At 37.1% G+C, this 24,051-nt stretch overlaps 2 protein-coding genes across 4 annotated transcripts; one reads left to right on the top strand and one right to left on the bottom strand.

The window, feature by feature from the left end:
* Positions 1-274: 274 nt before the first annotated feature.
* Positions 275-17,640, bottom strand: ptpn11a (protein tyrosine phosphatase non-receptor type 11a). 2 transcript variants are annotated; one of them, XM_006804696.3, is made up of 16 exons: positions 17,229-17,640; positions 15,674-15,796; positions 12,143-12,337; positions 11,591-11,783; positions 10,767-10,886; positions 10,512-10,625; positions 9,332-9,428; positions 9,124-9,221; positions 8,773-8,934; positions 7,451-7,582; positions 7,087-7,241; positions 6,941-7,008; positions 5,392-5,543; positions 5,195-5,313; positions 5,002-5,108; positions 275-3,571 (listed from the first exon to the last, which is right to left on the bottom strand). In XM_006804696.3, exons 1-15 carry the CDS (start codon positions 17,240-17,242, stop codon positions 5,039-5,041), a joined length of 1,812 nt encoding a protein of 603 aa, XP_006804759.1. In that variant the 5' UTR covers positions 17,243-17,640; the 3' UTR covers positions 275-3,571; positions 5,002-5,038. The 2 variants fall into 2 exon arrangements, with proteins under 2 accessions (XP_006804759.1, XP_006804760.1); XM_006804697.3 differs by having other exon boundaries at positions 9,142-9,221.
* Positions 17,641-20,489: 2,849 nt separating this feature from the next.
* On the top strand, positions 20,490-23,766 carry tmed2 (transmembrane p24 trafficking protein 2). 2 transcript variants are annotated; one of them, XM_006804699.3, is made up of 5 exons: positions 20,490-20,846; positions 21,374-21,566; positions 21,698-21,715; positions 22,087-22,194; positions 22,284-23,766. In XM_006804699.3, exons 1-5 carry the CDS (start codon positions 20,667-20,669, stop codon positions 22,406-22,408), a joined length of 624 nt encoding a protein of 207 aa, XP_006804762.1. In that variant the 5' UTR covers positions 20,490-20,666; the 3' UTR covers positions 22,409-23,766. The 2 variants fall into 2 exon arrangements, with proteins under 2 accessions (XP_006804762.1, XP_006804763.1); XM_006804700.3 differs by lacking the exon at positions 21,698-21,715 and having other exon boundaries at positions 20,491-20,846.
* Positions 23,767-24,051: the final 285 nt, after the last annotated feature.

Below are 24,051 nucleotides of genomic sequence, written 5' to 3'. Positions count from 1 at the left end.
TATGCAGGCACTGCACTATTCTTGTGAACAAGCACCAAGACAAAACCTCTACATCAACATTAGTATACGATTAAATGTCCAAACAGGAAACAAAACAAACTTTAACTTTTAAAGCAGCTTCCCCTTTTTGCTTCTTACTTGGCCAACTCAAGTTTATCACACTTTTCAGTGCTTAAAGCATATCAATTTGGACTATCAGTATAATTTTAGATTAATATTTCTCGCTTAAAAAAAAAAAAAAAGAAAAAGAAAAAAAAAAAGACAGACAATGACTTAATGAGGCATTTACCAGCCATTTATTGTTAATTAAGGAAGTTAACATGGTTAACTGCATTGAAAGTCATACAATAAACCTTTAAGCATTGTGAGAGGTTCCTCCCCATGCCAGAGGAGGAAAGCTGTAGGAATATACATACTGTATATTTTATTGGCAAGTAGATATGTTTAAGTACATTCTCCTCTACCTGGAACTCATGTACAATTTAAAAAATAGATTTTGTTTGCATTGCGATCACCTTTTTTTTTTTTTTTTTTTTACTTTTTTTTTTTTTGTTCAGGATGTTAAGGATGAAAGTATTCACATTTAAGTGTTATGGGTTCTTGAACGGCGGTGGAACTAAAGAGCACTGTTAAGTTGTTTTGTTTCTTTTTAATAGCTATCACATACACATAGGCATACGCATAGAAGGCGAGTCTATGCATCTAAATTGCTTACATGATAAATGGAAAGCAGTTTTATCATCTCAGGGAGAAAAAAAAACAAAAAAACAAAGCCAAGAATGTAACTTGGAACAAGTATGGCCGTCAGCAGCCACAATGTCACAGCACACGCGCACGCGCACACACAACACAAAAACACTGTAAGCACACATTCCACAAAACATTAGGCAGGTACAAAGTCAACCATTCAACGATAAAAACTGCATACAGTACACCACACTACAGAAGATCTCAGTCAGATGATGGCGTTTACACAGGAGATGTTCCAAAGAACACTTGCTGTGGAGCAGCCACATATTAGCAGAGTCCTCCAATGAGAGGAAGCAGCTCCCGGAAACACTGATGTCATGATTTATTTTTTTTTTTTTTAAATCACAGAAAGAAGCTGTTCAGTCCAAAATCAGTGGTTACGGAGAACTATTCACAAGGCAAGCCGCTTCTTCCTTTTTCTCAAAAGGAGAGATTCTGAGTCAGCACTGTTACAGCAAGTTCAATCGCAAGACTGCAGTTTCTCAAGGCGTAGTGATGGTAAGCAAATGTGCAGAAACTGACAATGCTTGACAAAATACTGAGGCCACATGTTTGAAAAGAGTGACTATCCTAATATTGAAGCTGATCGTGAAGATAAAGAAACAGTGACATTTAAGAAAATACATTTTCAATTCTTACTGTTAGCTGATAAGATTCCACTCTCATATCTGCACTTTGAATATAAAGCTGGTGATTAGCCTAGCTTAGCATAAGGCTAGTCTGTATAAGCACAGTCAAGAATCGCTTCCACCACACGCTTCCTCATAAAACCACGGTGATGTTAGTCATCCTTCGAGCACTGCACTATAGATGGCAATTTCAATCAGTCAGTCCACTGCCTTAGTCCAGACTTAAATCATCTCAGTAACTAACAGATGAACAGCCATTAAATCTGGTGCAAATCTTGAATGTAAGGTACATTCAAGTTTCCCTGAGGATACTCATGTAGTGCCATTATGAGATCAAATTGGTGAATATCTACAAAAGTGATGACATCTTTAAAAACGCTTTTTTTATTCTGCATGTGATGCCAAATAGTAAATATCAGCAAGTTACATGATAACAATACAATTTTCATATACCAGGCTGGGCCTAAGGAGGACCTGATAGCTGCTTCATGCAGACTCTAGAATAAACATCACAAGTTACATAAAAGTGAACAAACCAAAAAGAATACGGGTCAATTTGAACCAGGTGTCTATTACTATTATCTGAGAATACAGAGCACCCAGACATTAGCAGATATAGAAAAAGTAACACAAGTACTTTTCATAAGTCCAATGTGTAACTTAAAATCAGCATGGTTTTATGGATTTGATAGAAGTACGTTTCTTTACAGATAATTTAGAATAGTGATGTCATTAAACATGTATACAAATACTATTAATCCAAATATTTGTTTTTATTGATTTACCTTTAAGTAGACTTAACATAGCTGTTCCCTCGTTTTCAGTCTCTAAGCAAAACTAAGCTAAACATATAGCTACTAGCTATAGCTTCATAGTTTACAGATGTGAGAGTGGGATCCATCGTATTATCTGGAGTAAATGATTGTTTTTCTCCAAAATGTCAAAGTATTCCAATAAAACTGTTCACTTTGATTGACACACAAAAGAAACACCAGAAAATACTCTCCTATAAAATGTGTGAATGTGTGTTTGTGTGTATAAACTCCTGAATCCAACTGACCACAACCATAACAATTAATCTACTACCAAAACTGATGTGTGATTACTTCCTAGAACAAACTTTTAAACTTAAGTACATGTGGTGTTCAAAATAGGCAATGGTATATAAAGGCATTTATCCTTAACAAGAAAAGAATAATAAAAAAAGGGAAAATGCACTTACAAAAAAAAAAAAAAGGAAAAAAAAAAAGAGAGACATCTTTTTTGGCAGCCATCAGCATATGGCAATGCCTGCAACTGACATACAGAGACTCCCCGGAAGTCCTAATATGTCAACATCCTGACTTTGCAACATAAGTGCATACCTTCAGGAAACTCCTCCCAAAAATCCAGATTCATAAATCCACCAGATGAATCAAGGCTTAACTGAAACTAATGCTGCCAATTCAAAGTGCAGCATTAAGGACATTCGGCTTGAGCTCTGGAATGATTAACCAACACTGTTAATCCTAATGAAAGCGTACTAAACTCGTGAACTAGGAGACAAAGAAGTTAATTACACTCCCAAGAACCTGAATTTTTGTTTCTCTTTGAGGTGTTTTTGCCACAGAAAAATTCATTTGTGTAGTTACAAATCAACAGTAAACCACTGGAAGTTTTTCCCCACTTTTGTTGAGCCCAAAGACTGTATAACTAGGTGCAAAATGTGAATAAAATTATGTGTGGGTTTGGCACAGGCCTTTTTCAGTAAACTCTTCACTTCCATCTACAAATGATCAATTTCACTTTCCTTTGGTTAATTAAAAAAAAAAAATTACACAGAAGAATGAGAGATGAGCAAAGATTAGTTAGGTTCTTTTCCCTCTGAGGAGGGTGCTTGCTGTTGGCAGCCCTTTTTGCAGTGAGATTTACAAAGCCTAAACCCAAACTGTGGTTTAGTAGTAGATTTAGCATGTTAGGCTTCTCAAAGGCTCTTCTGACGATCACAGTGGTTTAGAATTCAACTAGAGGGAAATTGTTCACGTAAGAATAGGCAAGAACAGGAGAGGAACCCCAGTTTCTGGTCTCCCTCGTGTCTTTGTGTGTGTGTGAGTGTATGTTCTTGTTTTCTTTCCCCCATTGTTCCATATCATTACGGTCAAGTCTCAGGCGTCAAGGTGTGGCTGGCGAAAAAACTGTCAGGTATCAAGATCCTAAAAAGAAAAAAAAAACAAACTTGATTTAATTTGATTGTCTGGATTTAATAGTGGTCTGTGTTAGATAGGGGTGGGGTGGAGGATGGGGGGTGGAAGATGTTATTTATGCACTGAGGATTATTTACATGCATTGTGACAAACTGGCAATTTTTAGTTGTAGCATTTTCATATCAGCACAATCCTGAGGTGAAACATTGGATGGCACTGCTTAAACATGGCTTCTTTTCACTAGTCAGCTTTATCAGTCAGTTAAACTAATTATTTGCATTTTAACTCTTAAATGACTGAAAGGGAACACTTAAACATTGAAAATGTACAACTTGTTATTGTTTCATAGGAAATGTGTAGGATCATTTATGCTTCAAGGAAATATTTATGTTTTGAACATTACATACTACATTACATTACATTCTATTGCAATTTTCCACTAATCACTGCATTGTAATCCTACTGACAAAAGTCACTTGAATGAATGATGAACTATTTCTCCTACTGAAAACACTCCTTCCAGGTAAAGTGAATGAATTTTCTGGGATTTTCTTACCTGGATTATTAAACCTGCATCAAGATTAAATTGTAATGTCGTAGTTTTGATGCAGTAGTGATTGGTTAACAGACTAGAACACAATTCAGAGATATCCTGAATTACATGTGGTTTAACAACTGAAAAAACAGAGCAGGACTGATCTCTGTGAGGACGAACAAGTTGTTAAGTTTTCAGAGGAAGGTGCAGGTTTCTAAAAATGGAATAAAGATCTTGTGGGATGTCTTTGTGCTTAAAATGATTTAAAAACATAGTTAAGAGCATTAGAACATTTACGTACAGATAACAGAAACGGTGTAGGTATGAGAAAGATAAATGACCCCACTTAATAACTTGATTGCTTGAGATTTAATGTACTAACAGTAGGTATGAAAAAATGCAGGAAAGAAAAGAAAGGGAAAAAAAGTCTTTAGCAGAAATGGTCAGAGATGTTGCATGGATATTTGAGGTGTGCTTACTTAATCACAATGTCAGCTCATGCATTAAGTGACAATAATAATAATAATAATAATAATAATAATAATTAAAAAATGTTTTCCATTATTATAATTAAAATTTCCCTTCAGTAAATTTAACCTTCTTCTCAGGTATATATAAACTACAAAAGATTAGAAAGCAATATTTAATTTTTTTTAGATAAGGTAAAAAGGTAAAAGTTAATCAAAGCTAGTTTTGTTGTTTTCTCCTTAATTAACAATAACTCTGTATTTAATGCTATAAAGACTGACCTTTATTGTTCTAACTACTGTAGACAACTGTCTTTTTCTAATTCCTTCTCTTTGACAAGCAGAACTGGTTGTATTTTTGTTCTTTAGATCAGCTTCCTCTCATTTAAAGCTACTGTATGTTGACAGTTCTCTCTGTATGTTCTTCATGGATTTACCTGGAGCTGATAGAGCATTGGTATCAAAAGGTGAATCTCATCTGAAGCTCTTCTGTTGCTGCATCAGCCCCACATTTTCATACACCCTGGAGCTGTCCTCCCTCATCCTGACAACAAATACAAATCAACAAGAAACTGTCAATGCTTTCTTTACAAGGGTTTAAATGCCATAGGTCATTTAAGAGGCACTTACTCTGTGCAGGTAGGAGTAGGAATAGGAGTGCAAGGAGGCAGAGGGCTCTGCTCTCCTCCAGTCAGGTCAGACAAAGAGTACTTAATGTTTGTGTACTCACGTCCCTTAATCTTACTTTTCTGTGGAGGAGAAAGCAGATGAATGGTATAAGTGTGAGTAGAAGTGAGGTGAAAAATAAAAAACAAACTGCTGCGTACCTGCTCTTCTTCTATGCGCCTCTGCAATGTTTCTATGTAGTGCTGTACAGCCATGTAGATGAATCTGTATTGTGCCTCAGTCTGCACCATCCCAGAACGCTGAGAACGAACCATCTGTATGGTCTTCGGCACATCAATGTCACAGTCCACTCCTGCACCAGGAAAAATAAATAATTCAACAAATTTAGCCTTCATGCATTTTGCATAGTCAAAAATAGACTCCAGACTGCAGTCCAGATCTTGTGCCAAACACCATTCTTTATAGAGTTTATAAGTCAAGGAAACCAAATACGCACATTTTTGTTGATGACAATGTAATAGCGTAATCTTCAAACAGCTGGTCACTTTTTCAAGAGAACCTGGATGAGCGCTTCAACATATTTGAAGATATGAGACATTACAGTCCCCTCACCTCTCAAGGTATCAGCTGACCAGGCACTCATGACATCCAGGCACACTGGTTTCAAAAACTCTGCCTTCAACTCTCAGTGAATGATAGTCACATATATCAGCTGAGTGTTTTATTTGTTTTCAAGCAAAGCAGTTTAATTGCAATTATACTCAGGCTTCATAGCTGGATAGTCTTAGTGAAAATCAATTTTTCACTGCAGCGCTGTCAGTATATTTTGAACTGAATCGTTTACTCGTCTTTATATGCTGATGTTCAGATGTGTTGTACTTGTTTATAACGGTCCATTTTCGATAAAAACTAACATTAGTGAGAGCATTTTAACCCAGAGCACAAACATTTGGACTACATTCTCCAGAAATGATCAATTATACATTTTTAATGGAACAACTCTGCAAGCAAAAGGGAAGATACAAGTACCCTGTGGGATTGCATCAGGAAGGTTCATCTTGCATAAAACTCTGCTAATATCAAATATGAGGAGCTACCTGCTGTGGCAACCCCTTGTGACAAGGGAGCAACAAAGCTTAGATTATTTATTCTAAACATCAGTTGTCTCTTATAAGTTTTTGAAGTCTAGTAGAATTTTAAAAACAAAACAAAAAAAAACATGTAATCTGTGTTTTTTTTTCTTGGATAAGCAGTGAGTTATGTAGACGTGTATAAGACATCATCCTCACACGTCTGGACTCCTGAGTGTTTGTTTCAAGTACTGGCAAGGAACTGGCAAGTATGCAAGTACAAACTGTGTAGTTGCTATTAAGAAGCAACCAATGAAAGAATTGGCCCCAGGCCAAAGTAAGTTTTGACTAGATCAGTGTTAGCCCTAGCCCCTGACTGTGACAGAGGTTGACAGATAAAATAAATTCATGATACAGTGCAGGACAGCTACCATTAAATTAAATACAAAGTTATTTAATTATGTTTGTAAATATATATCTGTCCTCACACTTAAAATGCTCAGACTCAAAGCAGACATTAATATGTATGCAGCCTGGGACATAAATCGAAAGAAAGAAAGAAAGAAAGAAAGAAAGAAAGAAAGAGAAATGCATTTACAGACTAAGAAAATATGCAGAAGAAAATATGGAGAATTGTGAGCTTGGTGCTACAGTGGCCACAGAGTGCATGTGTACTCACCTTTTTCTCTGATCACATCTATTAGGATGTCAATCACTATAAAGGTTCCTGTCCGCCCAATCCCTGCACTGAAAAACAAGACTTTGAATAAACATATCTCTTTCATTATCAATGATAAAGTGTTCTGACTGTGGAATTTGAGGTACCTGCAATGTACCGTTATTGGCCCAGCATCCAATATGCTCTCCTGTTTCAGGTTGACCTCTTCTAAGAAGTCAAGTACACCACCTGGGTCAGTGGGGACTCCATGATCTGGCCAGGCTCTAAAGTGGTACTGCCAAACTGTACGTTCTGTGTTGCCCTGAAAAAAAAGAAGAAAAAAAAAACAAAAAACACAAAGAGTCCACAATCAAAGGGGTTCATGGGATTTGAACAGATTTTAAATCTGTCATCTTTAGTAATTTTTGGCATTTATTGCAGTGAACTTCAATGATGGATAACTACAATTTTTTTCAAAGAATCCTCATGTTAGATTTGCACAGTATATTTTCATACAAACAAACAACTTACCTGTCCAACTTTGGAAAGTTTCAGTTCTCTTAAGATGTAGTCATGTGCAGACGTCTCTCTGACATTGCGAACACGCATAGCCCCGTACTCCTTCAGCGCTGACACGTCTGGCCAGTATTTCACACACTTACTCTGTTGAAACACAATCACATAGTTACACATTACATATTCATCAGTAGTAGTAGTAGTACCTACAGTTTAAAATATTTAGACACAATGTGTTTGTATAAAAAAAAAAAAGTGACATAGCATGAACAATTTGTATTACATTACACAACTTTATCATTTCTAAACCCCAATTATTTTATCCATCTACTACCATTGTTTCCTTCACTAAATATAAAAGTTACCTTCTCATACCTTCCTGTATTGGGACAAAGTATATCTAGAGATTTCCGACTTATACATGAGGCTAGTCCAAGCTGTCTTAAACATAAAAAGATATACACAGTAAATTTGGGTATTTGAGTCAAAATATTTTTGAGGAAAGCCGACAGAATCCTTATCACATTTTCATTTTGCCGTTGTAGACTGATTAATTAATAGCTAACAATAGGTTAATCACGAACTAAAGGAATCAAGTGTTTTGATGTCCCAGTGGATTTCTGCACTAATGCTATAATATATTAACTGAAATTTTACAACACGCATATGCATGGCATTCTATTCTGTTGTTCCCTTTGGTGCATCTTTATTTTTTTTGTTTACTGTGCTCTATATTCTAATTTTATATTTAACTTATTGAGTCGTTTTACTGTCAAGATATTTTCTTGTGGGTTGTGTATGACATTTTGGCTGCTGTAAAAGGATTTTCCAACTTTTGGGATGGCATCTATCTTGTTTTATCTTAAACACGTCAATTTAGGAGCGTTGATAGTGTCTCACAGAAGTTCTTTACCTTGTTTTTTTTTTTTTTTGGGGGGGGGGGGGGGGGCGTTGTTTGTTTTTTTAAAGACACTGGGAACTTTTAAGTATATTTTCTAAACATGCAGGGTTAAAGTTGTGATCAGTGCATTTCAGCTTGAACCATGATAAACCTGTCATGCAGTTTTGGTGCTTTAACTTTAAAGGTAGTTTCAAACTGTTAACAAATTAATAAACATTACTAACTTATTTTTATTTAATAAAATACTAACTCAAGCTTAATGACCTAACAGTTTAGAATTTGTTAACAATGGTGTTTATCCCTGACAATCAACCATATTGTCTGCTTAGATTAATTATTTTAAGAATTTGAGCAGCACACAAAAACTGCACATCTTGAAATAGTATCTTAACCTTTAAGGTAGAATTGCAGTTCCGTGCTCAGTCGCTTTGCTTACCTTCCCTCTTTCTACCTCTTTGGTGGTCATGACGATGACTCGAGAGTCCTCCTGAAAAACCATCCTCCAGAAGTCACTGATGGTGTTATGTAGACAGCCCTGAGTGGCAATGTAGCTCTTCTTCACCTTGGTGCCTTGATTACACTTTGAGTCCAAATCCGGCTGCGTAAACACACATAAGCATGACACAGTCAGCAACTGAGAAATACAGCAAACAAGAACACAAACTGACTGATCACACAGGCTGATGAATAGCGGAGTGAGTGAAAGTTGACATATGAAGCCATCTACATACTATCACATACATACGCAGTGTGTGCAATGTGTGTCCCAAAGATGACATGAGTTTACCATGACAGTGGATACTACCATGATGATATTGGCGTTGATATAGTCAGAGCCTGGCTCATCTGGGTCCCCGTCTTTCAGCACCACGCGTGTGTGGTCGACTGGAAATGGAAATAAAATCAGTAGTTAGTTGCCTCAAAAATCCCTTCAGGAGGTCCCTGAGCAGTTAAACTGGAGGGTTTTTATAGACAAAAATGAGTGATTTTCTTACAAGGCAGAATGTTCTTGTATCGGTTCTTGTTTTTGTTCTCTGGTCTCTGGCCCTCTTTGCGACTGTAGAGCAACTTGCACTCTTGTTGCTGTAAGGTCTGAATAGGAAAAAAAGAGTCACATCTTAAAATGCCATTTCCAACCAAGATTTCTAACATTTTTAATCACACTTTATCCGGAGATAGTTTTCTGGGGAAAATAACCCAGTAAATGAGCAATTTCTGAAATACTCTGACATCAACAATCATGCCACATTATGTTAGGTGTCGAGTTATTTGTTAGCCTTAGCAGGCAAGCTGAAGTTAGCTGACACTAGGCATTTTTGTCGAACAAAGCCTTACGAACACAGGATTTGGCCTTCAGGAGAAAATTATTGTCAACATTAACAGGAAATTCAATACATAGCAAGACTCAAACCCTTAACCTATCGCTCTTCTGTTTAATGTTAGTGAATACAACTTGAGTAGAAAAGGTCAGCTAATTCCAAAGTCTGCCATTTTCAAATTACTTTATTAGCTTACATTACTGTATGTTGCCAGTACAGGCATGAGGTTGCAACTAACTGCAATTTGCTTGCTAACATTATTCCTCCTGAAATCATGTACGGTAGGTAGAAAAGCTAATTCGCTAGCTTGCCAAATTATTTCACTGGCTACTGTGATCCATGACACTAATTTACAGTTAATGTCCAACACTATTAATTTTAGCCAGCTGTCAATTTTATAATTAGGGCTCCACGGTGATCCTTATCACAATTATTTGGTTAAATATTAAGATCACAATTACTTATGATTATTCATTGATTATAGTGACACCAAAAAAAATTTATCATGTAAACAGAACCCGGTTTTCACTAACTTCACCTAATTTATGGTTATAAATTTATCTTTGCAGACAAATAATGAAGTCTTTCACTTCATTCACTATAACTCCATGTCTATGTAAGTATGAGGCTTCACAATGGCATAAAAATGCTACAGAAGCTATGTCCATATTTTAAACTGTATGCACATAAAATAGATATGCATGAAAGCATGAGCAACAGGAGGCAGTTCACTTCACATCCATGTGTTGTTTTTCTTGTGTAATAAAGTTATGACTCTTTACTTTCATTTTTAAAGATGTCGATAATACAAAAGTACATGAATAATAAAAATTAACACAAACGCAGGACCACTCACCTCAAATTCTTCCCAGAATCCCTGTTTGACCTTGTCTGTTGCCTCCGCTAGTTTGCTAAGCTCCCTAACTCGACTCTCAATCTCTGCTGCGTTAATACGGGTAGTGTTCAGAGGCTGCAAAGACCAAGAGTCAGAAGAGAAACAAATCAGGGAATGTTTCCAATGTTTCTCTTCCTTTGCAACTGAACAGATTCTGAGGCAGGTTATATAGGCACAAATGCTTGGGAACACATGGCTACAGGAGATGGGTCAAACCTGTTTAAGCTGAAGCACAGTGCCCAGAGTTTCAACCATAGGGTTCTTCTTGTAGTGCTCTACCAAGTCTGTGAGGGAGTCAAACTTCTCCCCTCCACCCACATCATACTTCAGGTCATGCTGAGCAAAAGGACACAGGTACATCAGCAATATAATTAAAAACAGACTGGCCTTATGTTACCAGAATCAAGATACAGATGTCTTTTGTATACAACCAATTCATATCTATGTATACAGTCCTCAAGACTTAGGTGAAATTTTACAAGGTATGTTAATTGACTGAATATCTTGTCTTAAAATACTGAGATGTTGTTGCTTTCAGTAATGTGCAAAAACTCTATATTATAGAAAATGAGTGACTGCAACACAACTTCTAGCTTATCCACCTTGGGTAGCAGCAGCTATACCACTGGGTATTATTAAAAAGTGTTTTCTAAGACAGCACTCTGCTTCTGAACTTGAAATTTTCATTAAAAAAAGAAAAAATCTAAGTAATCCATGTCATGATTTTGAAGAGGTAACTAAGTAATACTGAGTAATGCCACAACACCAGTCTGGCCTGTTAACCAGTTAAGTTAAGAATAATTAAGGGCCAGGGCTAGCTGGTTAGCAAGGCTTTTTTAAATAAAATTAAAAAAAAAAAAAGGTCAACTAATAAATCTGCTACCCTTGGAAAGATGGAAAAGGTTAAACTAAATCTCTAAATATACTTGGGTGGCTGCTGGTATACCTGCACGCTACATGGTGCACAGAATTCAGACAAACTAAGAGGCAGAGTTTAGGTGTGGAAAACACATGGAGTGTGTACAAAATCTGGATCTTACCTGGCAGCGGATCATGACATGAGTGACTTTAGGTTTACTGTCACTGCTGTCTGTTTTGTCATCTCCAGTACGGACCGATAGAACAAAATCTCCCGGATGGCTCTGGCTCTCCCTTACTAGGAAACTGCCATTCTTGCCTTTCTCAGTGAGCAACTTCTCAGCCTCCCTGCCCGACAGGTGTCCGTGGAACCATCTGAAATGGGAAAATATGAAGCTAGTAGAATATATCACGTAACAGAAATGTGCTCTCATATTATGTAAACTGCGAGATCTGCCTTAGTTCACTTGAAGCAAGCACAGCTTATCAAAGATAAAAGACATAACATTAAAATCTGAAGCTTATAGTTCTTACTTACTGTTTAAGTGTGAACTGGCAACTATAGTGTTATCAAATAGTTTAGAAAAACAACACCTGTGTCCAAAATGGTCTTATGTAAATTTAATATACAAAATATACAAGGTGTTCAGAAATTATCGACAACTCATTTGGATTTTTTTTTTTTTTTAGAACTTTTCTGCCACAAAAAATATTACATAAACATTAACACTTACCTCTCTGAGGTGGGATCTGCACAGTTGAGTGGATACTTCAGCTCAATAACGTCACCGTTTTTCTCTTTCAGTTGTCCATGATGTTCCATGTAATACTGCACCAGCTCTGCAAGTGTGGCAAACTTCTCCCCGCCATAAAGGTCGTAGTAATCTCCTGTGTTCTGGATCTTAATATGGGTGACTGCTCCATTTCGCCTGCAGAACAGCACAAACATTTATGTTACTATCACATGAAAGATCATCAGGTTACAAATGTAGGAACATCTGGCCTATGATCCATTTTTTCCTCATATTTTGAGCTCAGATACAAGCTAAACAGCCAAGATATTATGTTACATATTATAAGTTATATTATAAGTCATAAAATTTGCAGAATTTCTCAGCGTGTTTTTCTCTAATTAATTATTTTAGTTCTGTCCATTTTTGTACACACAAAACTGGTCTGTTTTTCACTCTTCACTGCCCTCTTCTGTCTTCAATTATATGACTGAATATTTTATTTTAAAAAATAGCTAAAAAATAGCTTTAACAGTTTTGGGGAAAGGGTTTAGGGAGGGTTAAAAAATAAAATAAAAATTAGCACCATTAGCTCCAGTTATGTGAAAAGAAAACATAACTGGACCTAATGGTGAGTTATGCCGCAACAAGCTGCTGGAGGACTTCCATGAGACTTCCACATATTTAATATCCTCTTCATTTGAATTTGCTTATTGCAAGTCTAGCCCATGAGATATCTCAGCACCTTACTCATCACTCACCACTACTGCATTCAAATCATTACTAATTATTAAACTCTTAATCTTTCTCCCATATGTGTCTTTTGTCCCGTCTCCCTCTGCACTCTCTTTCCCCTCACTCACAAATGATCGTGGCAGGTGGATGTTTTCACCCTACAATATAAAATGCCATGAGGTACGTGTTCTTGTGAATTGGCACTAGATAAATGAAATTGAATTCATTTAATTTAATTTTAATTAATTTAATTTTAAAAAATAATGTATAAACAGAAGATGATTACTTTGCAAAAAGTTGCAGACAGGATATAAACTGCCTCTTAGCTCTTGAATCACAGAAGTTACATTAAGCTGTAACTTGATAACAAACAGGATGAACCTACAAATGACAGTGTTGTGAGTGTCAGCTTTAAGAGGAGATGGCGTCATGAAAGTACAGAAAGCTATAGGCAATCAATCTGACCATGATTAATCCCCAAGATTAAGATGTTCACAGTATTTCTCACTTGTGAAAATTAGTTCTTTTGATCTGACAAAACAAGATGTCATTTTATGACATTTTTCAGATGAAGTAATTCATTGGATCTCAATCAATCAGGACATTAGGTGATAATGAAAACTACTCTATGGAGGTACTCTGTGCCTCCAGCTTTCGTCTTTCAAACAGAACACAAAATTTTATACTGTCACCAACTTTAGGAAACTGTTACAGGCACGACATTATATTAACTGAACTGAAACAACCCTTAGGTTTGTTTCTGTTCCAGCCCTTCTGATGCAGAGCGAGAAATGATACAAAATTAACAAAGTGATAATCAGTTTAACACTGTGTAACATGCACCACTAACACCATGGGTATCATTTCTATTTGCATGTGTTTTTTGGTGATACAAACCAGACTAACTGTTGAGTAATTATAGGTGACTGCCATCAACACAGAAAATAGAAAAAAGGAGAACTTGTGTCAGATATGCGGCTCAATAACTGTCAGTGACTTAGTTTAAAAAATAAAAAATACATTTTAAAATTTTTAAAAAAATTTAAAAAAGGACAAGACACGCCGATTTAAACTAGCGTCCTTGTGGAAATGTCAGTTTCCACACGAGAAGCATGATTGGTTTTGTTTCCATAGGAAGTAAATATGGTGCAAGATGAGAGACCGTACAGATGAAATATGTGGCTGTTTCAAAAATAACACTGGCTACATCAGCCAAACTGACTTAATGATACTTTATCTTGAAATAGAATTTATGACTTGACAGGCCTCAAGAGAAAAATACAAAGTTGTTTGGGTTTTTTGCATCAGCAAACACTGGTCTTGCCTTCTTCAGATAATACTGGATTTCTCACTATCGTCCAAAATTGTAAAGGAAAGACAACAATTTAATAGTCCAATTATGCTGCAAGGGACAGAACATAAAGAACTAATACAGACATATTGTGTCATGTTATTACTTAAACAATTCCCTCTTCACACACCAAGCAAAGCTATTACTCTTTTCCAATCATGTTTGTGTCCACCTGATAAATATAAGTCTAATATTTACTCCCAGGCTTGTTCTGCACCAGCTCCTAAGTGAACCATCTGGCCATTAAGCTGCTAGATGTAGATGTGCTAGTTTCCAACTTTGACTGCTTGTTAGTTTAGTGCTGGGTAGCTAATGTGCTGCAGGGGTTTATCTGTGCTTGTTCGCTCAAACACCTGCCTGCTGCTCCTGGAAACGAATGTGATGTGGGCAGAGCGTGGAAAACAGACAATTATACTGAATAGACTAAAACATCCTGCAGAACTGAGGGATAATTCTCTGTGGATTTATCAAAACCTAATTCAAGTTCCACAGTCTTTTGACTCACTGTTACTGCTGAAATACTGATTAGTCCAACTTAACGAATGTGGTTCTATTTGAAAGCAAAGTAGGTAGGATAATTTTGCTGTGACACTACACTGTCCTACAAAAAGTGTGTCTTAAATCTTGCTTTATGCAGATCATAAAACAGAAGAATCCAGTAAATTATTTCACTCTTGCAAAATTTTAGTTAAAAAAAAAAGATAATAAAGAGAAAGAGATAATAAAAAGAGATAATATATGTAAAGTGAAAATTAAACGATTTTTTGCTCATTCAATCCATTTATATTTTCTCTTCCAGTTGAAGGGATAATGCTGTATAACTCCTGTCTTTTGAAAGTCCTTCAGCATCTGTGACCAAGCCACAAAAAAAAAAAAAGAAAAAAAAAAAGAAAATCAGGAAAAACCTAGAGGCTGGCAATACTGAAATGTCCAACCATTCAAAATTTACTTTGATCACCTTAACAGAGCTCATAGTCTTTCTCAAGTTGATTTGTAAAAATTATTTATAAAGTGCAAAAGCACATTTTATTAAAACAGCAGAACAATCACAGTTCATCCATTGCTTCCTGTATTGTAATGGCTTTTAAAACACACCACAGGGATAGCCAAAATATCAAAGCAAACCTCTGTAAAGTTGACTCTGACAGTCAACTTTGTATGTTCCTTGTTTCCTTACTTGTTTCACAAGCAAGAATGTTTTGTTTTATTTTTATTTTAATCTAACTTGTAAAAGGGTAATGCAAAACAATTCTTCTGTTATAAAGTCAAAGAAAGGCATCCAGATCATTGAAAAAAGAAAAAAAAAAAAACATTGAATAATCTGTCTGCTGATCCAATGTCCAAATGTTTGCTCCAGTAACACTGTTTAGTTTTCACAATACCACAGTACACTAGGGATGCACCTCTGGAGTATGGTGCTTTGTACAAACATGTGTGACGTCACTTACCGTACTGAGAGCGTGAAGTCTCCTGGATTGCTTTTACTGGGTCTGGCTAAAAAGCTCCCGTCCACTCCACGAGTCAGCAGGAGGTTTTCAGCCTCCACACCTGTGATGTTGGGGTGAAACCACCTGAAAGAGGACAAGTAAAATAACAATTTAGGCTTACTGTTAAGTACATGCATTTCATTTTTACTCATTATATAGTGCATTGTGTGAACTTTTTGACAAAAATCCATACATTGCACAACAACAACATGACATAACTAAGTACCAAGAGGTGTTCAAAATTATGAATTAACTGCTTAAAACTTGATTATTTGCAATTTTCAATCCACTATTCAGAGACAGTATTATCAAAGTTCTTCTAAAAGCGTGTAGTTTCATCTCCACTCACTTATCTGAGCATTTTGAAGTATCACTCAAGTTTATTTTTAATGGTCAACTGGACATGAAAGTTAAATCTGATTAAAACAGCTTAAATGTGTCAATGACTTGCACAATAATGAGGATTTCAAAAGGCCACTGGGGAAGTTATACTCCCATCACCATCCTTGCTGTTAAAGATTTCTTGCCTAGATTTCAATAAAGGATTCCTTTGAGTGTCTTGTCTCTCTCTTATAATGTTTCCGGTATTATTGCACAGGATGCTTGCTGACATCGACTCATTTGGAACCAAAGGTATAAAAGAGCCACACTGTCTCTGTCTTTCTTCACTTCCTTTCTATCCAACTCTGTATATTCCAGTAAAGACATTCAGAGGCTGACTGCGCTCTTTCTACAAGTTGCCACCCTGCACTCCCCCGAAAAGACTGCCTGCCTGTTTCACTCATGCGTCCATTGTGGTCATCTCCTGCCTCTGCCTCCCTGTGAATATTATTTTCATCTTTTGCCTCTCGTCTGTACAAGAAGTCTGTGTTCTGTGCACCATCTATGTGAAATATATTTATTCCACTCGCTAACGATGACTTTTTAACGAGTTACATTTATTACCTAAGGAATTTAATTTACTTAAAATGTTGAAACTGCTATGACTTCTGCCTACTCTGCACATATCTACAACGTCAAAGTACTTCATTTCCGTTTTTCTGATGCACTCCTGCTGTTTTCCCGTTTTCTCGTTAAAATGACTCGTTAATTTTTGTATCAATATGGGGTGTCTTATGTTCAGTTATTTGTAAATACAGCTGGTTTGACTTGGACAGCAGCTCAAAGCCTAACAAATCAATCCAGTAAGATGCATCTGTTAACAGCAGCTGTAGCAGAGTTGATTAACTTTAACTTTACCTATTAGTAACTACAGTTTGTGGACAGCTTAGCTTTGTATGTTCTGTACAAATGTTACAGTGCTGTTTACTTAACAAGTTGAGACTGCCTTAAGTTGCCGGTGTAACGCTAAATGAAGCAGCCCTACACCACCTATTTCTGTCTATTTCCAGAAACGTCGGAACTTTCATTGACTGTCTACCGACATACCAAGATCCAAACAGCTGAGTTCACTTAAAGTTAGCAGACTCAGCTAGCATTATCAGCAGACATTGTTTTCCAGACAGCCCCCGCTTACCTCCGAGATGTCATTTTTTTCGTTCCTCACTTCCTCGCTGGCAGTTAGCAGTAGCTTTAATTAGCTGGCTAACGTTTCCCACCGTTAAAGCTTCAGTTACAGTATAAAGTGCTTCATTGGTTCACATCCGGTCAAAACGGGCACCTTAAATGTAGTTAAGCATCGACACCAATTATTTTTATAGCGCCCGTTACAAAAAAAATGTCTCTAGGCCTCGGCCCCGGAGACTTCACAGCAAGTCGATTATTGGACGTCACCAAACCTGCGACAAAACAGAGGGTGTAATGGATTTTTTCACCCTGGGCGTCCGTTTCTCGTAGTCGCTTTAACCCGCTTAAATAAAAGCTACAGATCTCAGTCCGTCCGGTAAACGGCGTCAGATAAATTAAAGAGCCAGATCACTTTCACTCAGCGCATGCTCGTTAAAAGCTTTTTTTACGATACAGCGGCGAAAGCGGTAAACGACGAAGAACGTCTGCGAAGGCTTCTCGAACAGTTCGTTGACTGTCTGTACTCACGGCAAAGCGAAACTTAATCGAAGCTCTAAGTCCTAACGGGAGATAAATTACATTTCATATGTTATTTGTGACGTAATTAGATGCGCTACCATTTTAAAAATGATATTATTAAACTTTCGTAATGTTTTGTTGTGGCGTCTAGGGTTATTAGAAACGCGTAGAAATAAATACAGATAAAATTAGTATAACAATTTATTTTCTATTTGAACATTTACTTGCAATCTTTGAGCTATCCAATATTTGTCATTTGCTCTGTAAGCAGAATCATATAAAATATTTCACATAAAACAGACTAACTTGCAAGTGAAAGTCAAATGGTGATGTAAGTAACTTTATCACTGAAGCATTTTTTCCCCCAAAATAGTACATCCATAAGACTGGTGAAAATTCATCTTGCTTTTAAATCCTTTTATTTATATTTGATCCAACAAATACAAATATTTGGACAAACCCATTAAAACCTTGGCCAACATTCAAGTCATGATGGATGAGATTTCAACCTTTCAAACAGGGTGCTGGTGTAAACTGCTAATATTGGCCAAAGACAAAGGAAAAGAAGAGGAGGAGGGTGTGTTATGAGGCAATGAGAGCGTAGGAAAGACAGAAGTCCGGGGGTTAAAGTTGGCAGTATAAATATATTGTGGTAGATATATTGTTTATGCAGGAGACCAGATGGAAGGAAAGCAAGGCCAGGAGTATTGGAGGTGGATTCAAGCTGCTCTACCATAGTGTAGATAGAAAGAGGAGTGGAGTAGGGGTAAGGAAGAGTATGTGAACAATGTTGTGGAGGTGAAAAGTGTCAGGCAGGAACATGAGTCCGAAGCTGGAAATCGAATGGTCAATGTTGGATGTTGTCAGTGCGCATGCCACACAGGCTGGATGTCAATTAGAAAAGAAAGACAAATTCTGGGGTAAGTTGGGTAAGTTAGATGAAGCAATAATGTCACCGGGGGGGCATTATTGTGATTGGTGCAAAATTCTATGGACATGTAGACAAAGGGAACAGAGGTATTTAGTAGGTAAGGTGTTAGAGAAATGCAGAGGGACAGATAATAGTACATTCTGCAAAAAGGACAGAAATGTCTGTACTAAACATGTACTTTAAGAAGAGGGAAGAACACAGGGTGACATATAAGAGATGAGTAAGGTGCACACAGAGAGACCACATCCTATGCAAAATGTGCAATCTGAAAGATATAGGAGACTGCAAGGTGGTGTCAGAGGAAAATGTCACTAAGCAGCATCAGATGGTTGTCTGTAGGATGCCTTTGTACATTAAGACGAGGAAGCGAGTGAAGGCAGAGGCAAGGAGTAAGTGAAAGAAGTTGAAGAAAGAAGAATGTTGCACAGAGTTCAGGAAGAAGTTGAGGCATGCTCTGGGTGGAAGGAAAGAGTTACCCAATGACTGGGAAAGTACAGCTTTAGTGCTGACGCTGGTGTTTGGTGTATCCTCTGGACACAACCGGGTAAAGCAGACCTGGTGGTGAAATGATGAAGTACAAGAAACTATTGAAATGAAGAGGTTAGTAAAGAAGGAGTGACATATTTAGGAGATGAAGAAAATAGACAGGAAGGCTAGGAATACAGCAACAAGAGAGGTGGCAAAGAAAAAGGATTGTAGTGTGTTGTAAGTGACGCTAGAAATTAAGGAAGGAGAAAAGTACTTTTGCTGATTGGCTAAACAGAGAAATTGAAATGGAAAGTATATGCTGCAGGTTAGAGTGGTTAACCATAGAAATGAAAATGTGCTAACAATAGAAGAGAGTGTGTTAAGATGATGGAAGAAGCACTTTGAGGTGCTGATAATGCCAGAAAATGAGGGAGATAGGAAAACAGATGGAGAAAAGTTAGTGAATCACAAAGAGTGGAGGATTAATAAGGAAGAAGTGAGGGCAGCAATGAAGAGGATGAAGAGTGCAAACCCAGTTTATCCAGATGACACACCTGTGAAGACATGGAGATGTCTAGGAGAGACGTATTCCAGGAGGTTGTGTTAAACAGTCTTTTGGTTCAAAATGTTTAATGTAATGTTGTAGAGTGACAGGAAACCTGAGGAATGGAGAAGAATCAAAATACTTTATTAAGCTGAGGGGAAATTATTTGGTCACTGTCACTCCAAGACAGTAAGAACAGTAACTTACTAAACTGAATTAAATAATACAAAATATTACAAAGTTACAAATCTAACAAAAAAAGTATTAAAGTCTGTCACTCATGCCACACTACAAAAAAGTCTTACAGCGATGCACTGTGTCTTCAAGTAGTATTATCTTCAAGTAGAGTTTTGAACTGCTATGCAACATTAATAAATTACTATTATCATTATTATTGTTGTTATTGCAAAATGCTATCAACTGATATCAATTGTTTTCATAATCGTGTACTATTACTTAGATGACTTGGTGCTGTTGTTTTGGATATTTTGTTATTATATTCTTATTATATATTTGTATAAACATATGTATTTTACTCATTAAATTAGTGCATTTTCATTTATGTTCGTTTGATTTGATTTTTTTATAAATCAATAAATAAAAGTATTTACATTCAGAGTAAAAACATAAATTATAGTAAACTAAAGAACATGACTCTTTAAGTATTCGCGTTGCACATGTCTTTACGGGGTTGACTTTGGCAAGCTTACATAGACTTAAGGGACTTCTTCCAATAACAAATGAGAAAACGAAAAGTTGTCTTTCACTTCCTTTTCAGTGTGTGTCACGTATCCTCGGAGGTTTGGCCCTCGCAGGTACCCGTGCAGTAAGCCCGTACGTGGCAGTCTGAGAGCAGCACAGAGTAGCCGAGCTTGTTGCGGCTCCTCTCCTGCAACAGTCCACTCACACAAACTGGATATACAGTAGCGAGGAAATTTTTTATACCGTCAGATTTATTTTTACGCTTTCCACACAACCACTGAAACATGTTTACCTTGTCGGAGCTAGTTGTCTTGCTGGCCGTCCTGTCTGCCACTGCTTCTGGCTACTTCGTTAGCATAGACGCCCATGCCGAGGAGTGCTTCTACGAGCGGGTCAACTCCGGCACCAAGATGGGCCTCATGTTTGAAGTGGCCGAAGGAGGCTTCCTGGACATCGACGTCGAGGTGAGATGTTTCATTCGGATAGCAAAAGAGTCACCTAACGCGAGGCAGGATGTACTTGTAAATCATAAAATGCAATGCAACACAAGGCCTGTGCTAATGCTAGCTATTAGCCGGTACCGTCAGGTAAAACTAGTTGGATGCAAAGCAGGTGTAAAGGATTTAACATACAGTTGAATGGAAAACGTTATAATTTACATCTTACAGAGTTGCTTTTTTTTAGTTTCCCGCTAAGAACTGCTCCATAATGATGATTAAATTACCCATTATGATATAGGAAGTGCAGCATTAGCATTGTTTCTAAGTTGCTAATTATGTAGCTAATACGATTATTGATTATTGAATAGTTAATGCGCTGTAGACGTTGTAGGATTTGTTTATTTTCGCTAGTTTTAAGCAGAAAATCTAGCTATTTCTGCAGACAGCCTGACTTCGTTTCTGCCATATGTTTCCTAAAGCACATCATGCCCGTCATGTTATTCTCCAGTCATGCAGCAATGTCAGTTATTCAGAAATTCTTCTATCTTCAGATAACAGGACCTGACGGTAAGCAAATTTACAAAGGGGACAGAGAGTCCAGTGGGAAATACTCTGTGGCAGCGCACATGGATGGAACCTACAAGTTCTGCTTCAGCAACAAGATGTCAACCATGACACCCAAGATTGTCATGTTCACCATTGATATCGGAGAGGCTCCCAAAGGCCAGGATATGGAGACAGAAGGTACACAGTGGGTATTTATGTAGTTTAACCGCAACTCTTTTTATTCCCGTTGCTTTTAAAATGATTATTCCTTTTATTCATTTCTTATTTTTTGACTTTATTATGTGGATTCACTGTTTCCCTCTTTGTAGGTGGTGACAGCTGGGATGGTAGGGCACAGCAGGCTTTGACTAAACTACTATTGTGAAATAAATTTTTGAGCTTGTGATGCACTGCAGTCTTCTCTAACCAGAGTTGCTTCTGTAGTAAAAACTAATTAAGCATACATAAGACAGATACGGTGATGTTTGCGAATGATTTGACTTGTTGCACATGTTGAGAACATGTATGAAGTATAAATGTCTCTGATAATGGGACAGCACTGGCAGATACATGCATCACAGGTGTGAAAAGGATGTGCACATCTTGCATGTTTTTGTTGTTGTTTGTTTGGGGGTTTTCTTTTTCAAATGGGGGTAGCAGGGTTCTTTACCACTGTGTTGTGACTCATCACTGACAAGTCACTTTTCTCTTGTTTCAGCCCACCAAAACAAGCTGGAGGAGATGATCAACGAGCTGGCAGTTGCCATGACAGCCGTGAAGCACGAGCAGGAGTACATGGAGGTCCGTGAGAGGATACACAGAGCAAGTAAGAGCCTTTACATTAAGTCCAATAACCATTGTAATCATAAGTGTAAATAAGTCTTTATAATTGTTCTCCTCTTCTTCTCCATCCAGTCAATGACAACACAAACAGCAGAGTGGTCCTGTGGTCATTCTTTGAAGCTCTGGTTCTGGTGGCAATGACACTCGGACAGATTTACTACCTGAAGCGATTTTTCGAAGTGCGGCGAGTGGTGTAGTGCTATTCAAATGATACTCCTCTGTGTCCTCCACTGTACTGTTTTGTTTTGTTTTGTTTTTCCCCTCCAACACCAAGACAGTTATTTACGCTGTGGAAATGAGAGTGGCAGTTTTGAGTAAAGCCTACATGTGATTGGATCTCAGAGGTTTTGTTCTCTTGTTACCTGTTTGGTTTCTTCTTTATAAATATAATTTATGTTTGGAACGAATGGCCAAAAGATTGTGGGATAAATTTCAGTTTATTAGTTTTTCTTTTTAACAGATCTGTTTAATTACAGTTAGTACAGTTGTTTCCTGTGCAAATGACTGTAAGGCTCAGTGTCCGCAGTCAAATGAAAGACTTAAAATTGCACATGAATGGACAGGTATGTGTGACGTCAGAGTGGAATGTTGCCTCTTTTAAGTTTGAAATGGGAACCGTTTTGAAATGATAAAAATGGCACATCTGAAAACATCATTGCATTAGTTTAGTGTCTGAGATAGGAAAAGTTTGATTTCAGGTGTCAAAGCCAAGTCAGACTGGCAGATACTGCCAATGTGTTAATTCTCAAAAACCACAAATTGCACTCCCGATGAACTTGTCTAGCTATCTGAAAAAATTTACATTGCAGCTGGTCTTTAAGGGAAACTATACAGCTTCTAACACTGTCTATTGATTCATAGCGATTTGTGGCACAGGTGGGTGGACATCTTTTCCAGGGGAAATTGTGTGGCTCACTCCTCACATAGTTCAGAAATAGAATTCAACAGGGAAGTCTTTTGTTTGCCATAAACTAACATTTATGATTTTCAAACTCTTGGATTTTAAAAAGTTTGGCCTGGCTGTAAGATCATAAAAAGCAGAGGCAGGGTTGAATTTTAACTGAACTATTTGGGGTGCCTCTCAAAGTATAGAGGAATACTGAAATCCATGTTACATGTTGATTTGGGTGGGCTGGGTAGGTAGGGGTTTAAACACTTGACTGCTGTGTTCTTTAGTTGCTTCTATAGTTATTTTTGTTAGGGTTGGGGATTTTAAATTATATGTATAAAATTTGAACTGTTAATTTTTCCCCCCCTCTTGAGCATTGCTTGTGACAGCTGTTTGGATGAGGTCTTTCTTCCAAGTATATACGTCCAAGGCAGTAGATGTTTCCATTTAGCCACACCATAAATGGTGCATGCACCAGATATGCTCCAGATTTGTATTTCAAAGAATTTATGGTGAGCTCAGGCAGGAAAGTTGCTCTGTACACAATCTCTCCCTTTTGCAACGAAATCAGCTAAATGGATCTTTACAAATGTAGAAGTGTGGTCTGTAAAAAAAAAAAAAAAAATGCCCCAGGTTTCATAATAAAGCCAAAATTCTATACAATTATTTTTGATGTCTTTATAAATGGGTGTGACGTTTCATTATGATTAGAGAGAAGGGACTTGTCAACAGGTGTAATTGCACCATTACATTAAAATATTCCTTGGAACACAGCTGCTCCTATATTTTTTCAAGATTTTAAGAGGTTTATTATCCCAGAACATAAGGACCAGTGAGGCAACACTGTATCAACTTATCTTAAAATGAGTAATACAAATTAGGCAATCCAATCTAAATTTAGAGGGAAAAATGCATATAAATAATTCACATTAATATGCAATGGGTTTTACA

Source organism: Neolamprologus brichardi, chromosome 7, assembly GCF_056152115.1.
Source record: "Neolamprologus brichardi isolate AB-2024 chromosome 7, ASM5615211v1, whole genome shotgun sequence".
NCBI classification, from domain to species: Eukaryota; Metazoa; Chordata; class Actinopteri; order Cichliformes; family Cichlidae; genus Neolamprologus; species Neolamprologus brichardi.
This window is presented reverse-complemented; position numbering and strand designations above follow the sequence as displayed.

Bases quoted from the DNA above. Each gene is read 5' to 3' on its own strand.
- tmed2 (XM_006804699.3), top strand. From the start codon at position 20,667: ATGTTTACCTTGTCGGAGCTAGTTGTCTTGCTGGCCGTCCTGTCTGCC. The intron at 20,847-21,373 runs GTGAGATGTTTC...TTCTATCTTCAG, and splicing joins TCCTGGACATCGACGTCGAG to ATAACAGGACCTGACGGTAA. The intron at 22,195-22,283 runs GTAAGAGCCTTT...TTCTCCATCCAG, and splicing joins TGAGAGGATACACAGAGCAA to TCAATGACAACACAAACAGC.
- ptpn11a (XM_006804696.3), bottom strand. The intron at 12,338-15,673 runs GTAAGTGACGTC...GCTGTTCTGCAG, and splicing joins GACTTCACGCTCTCAGTACG to GCGAAATGGAGCAGTCACCC. The intron at 5,109-5,194 runs GTAAGTGCCTCT...ATTTGTTGTCAG, and splicing joins CCTACTCCTACCTGCACAGA to GATGAGGGAGGACAGCTCCA.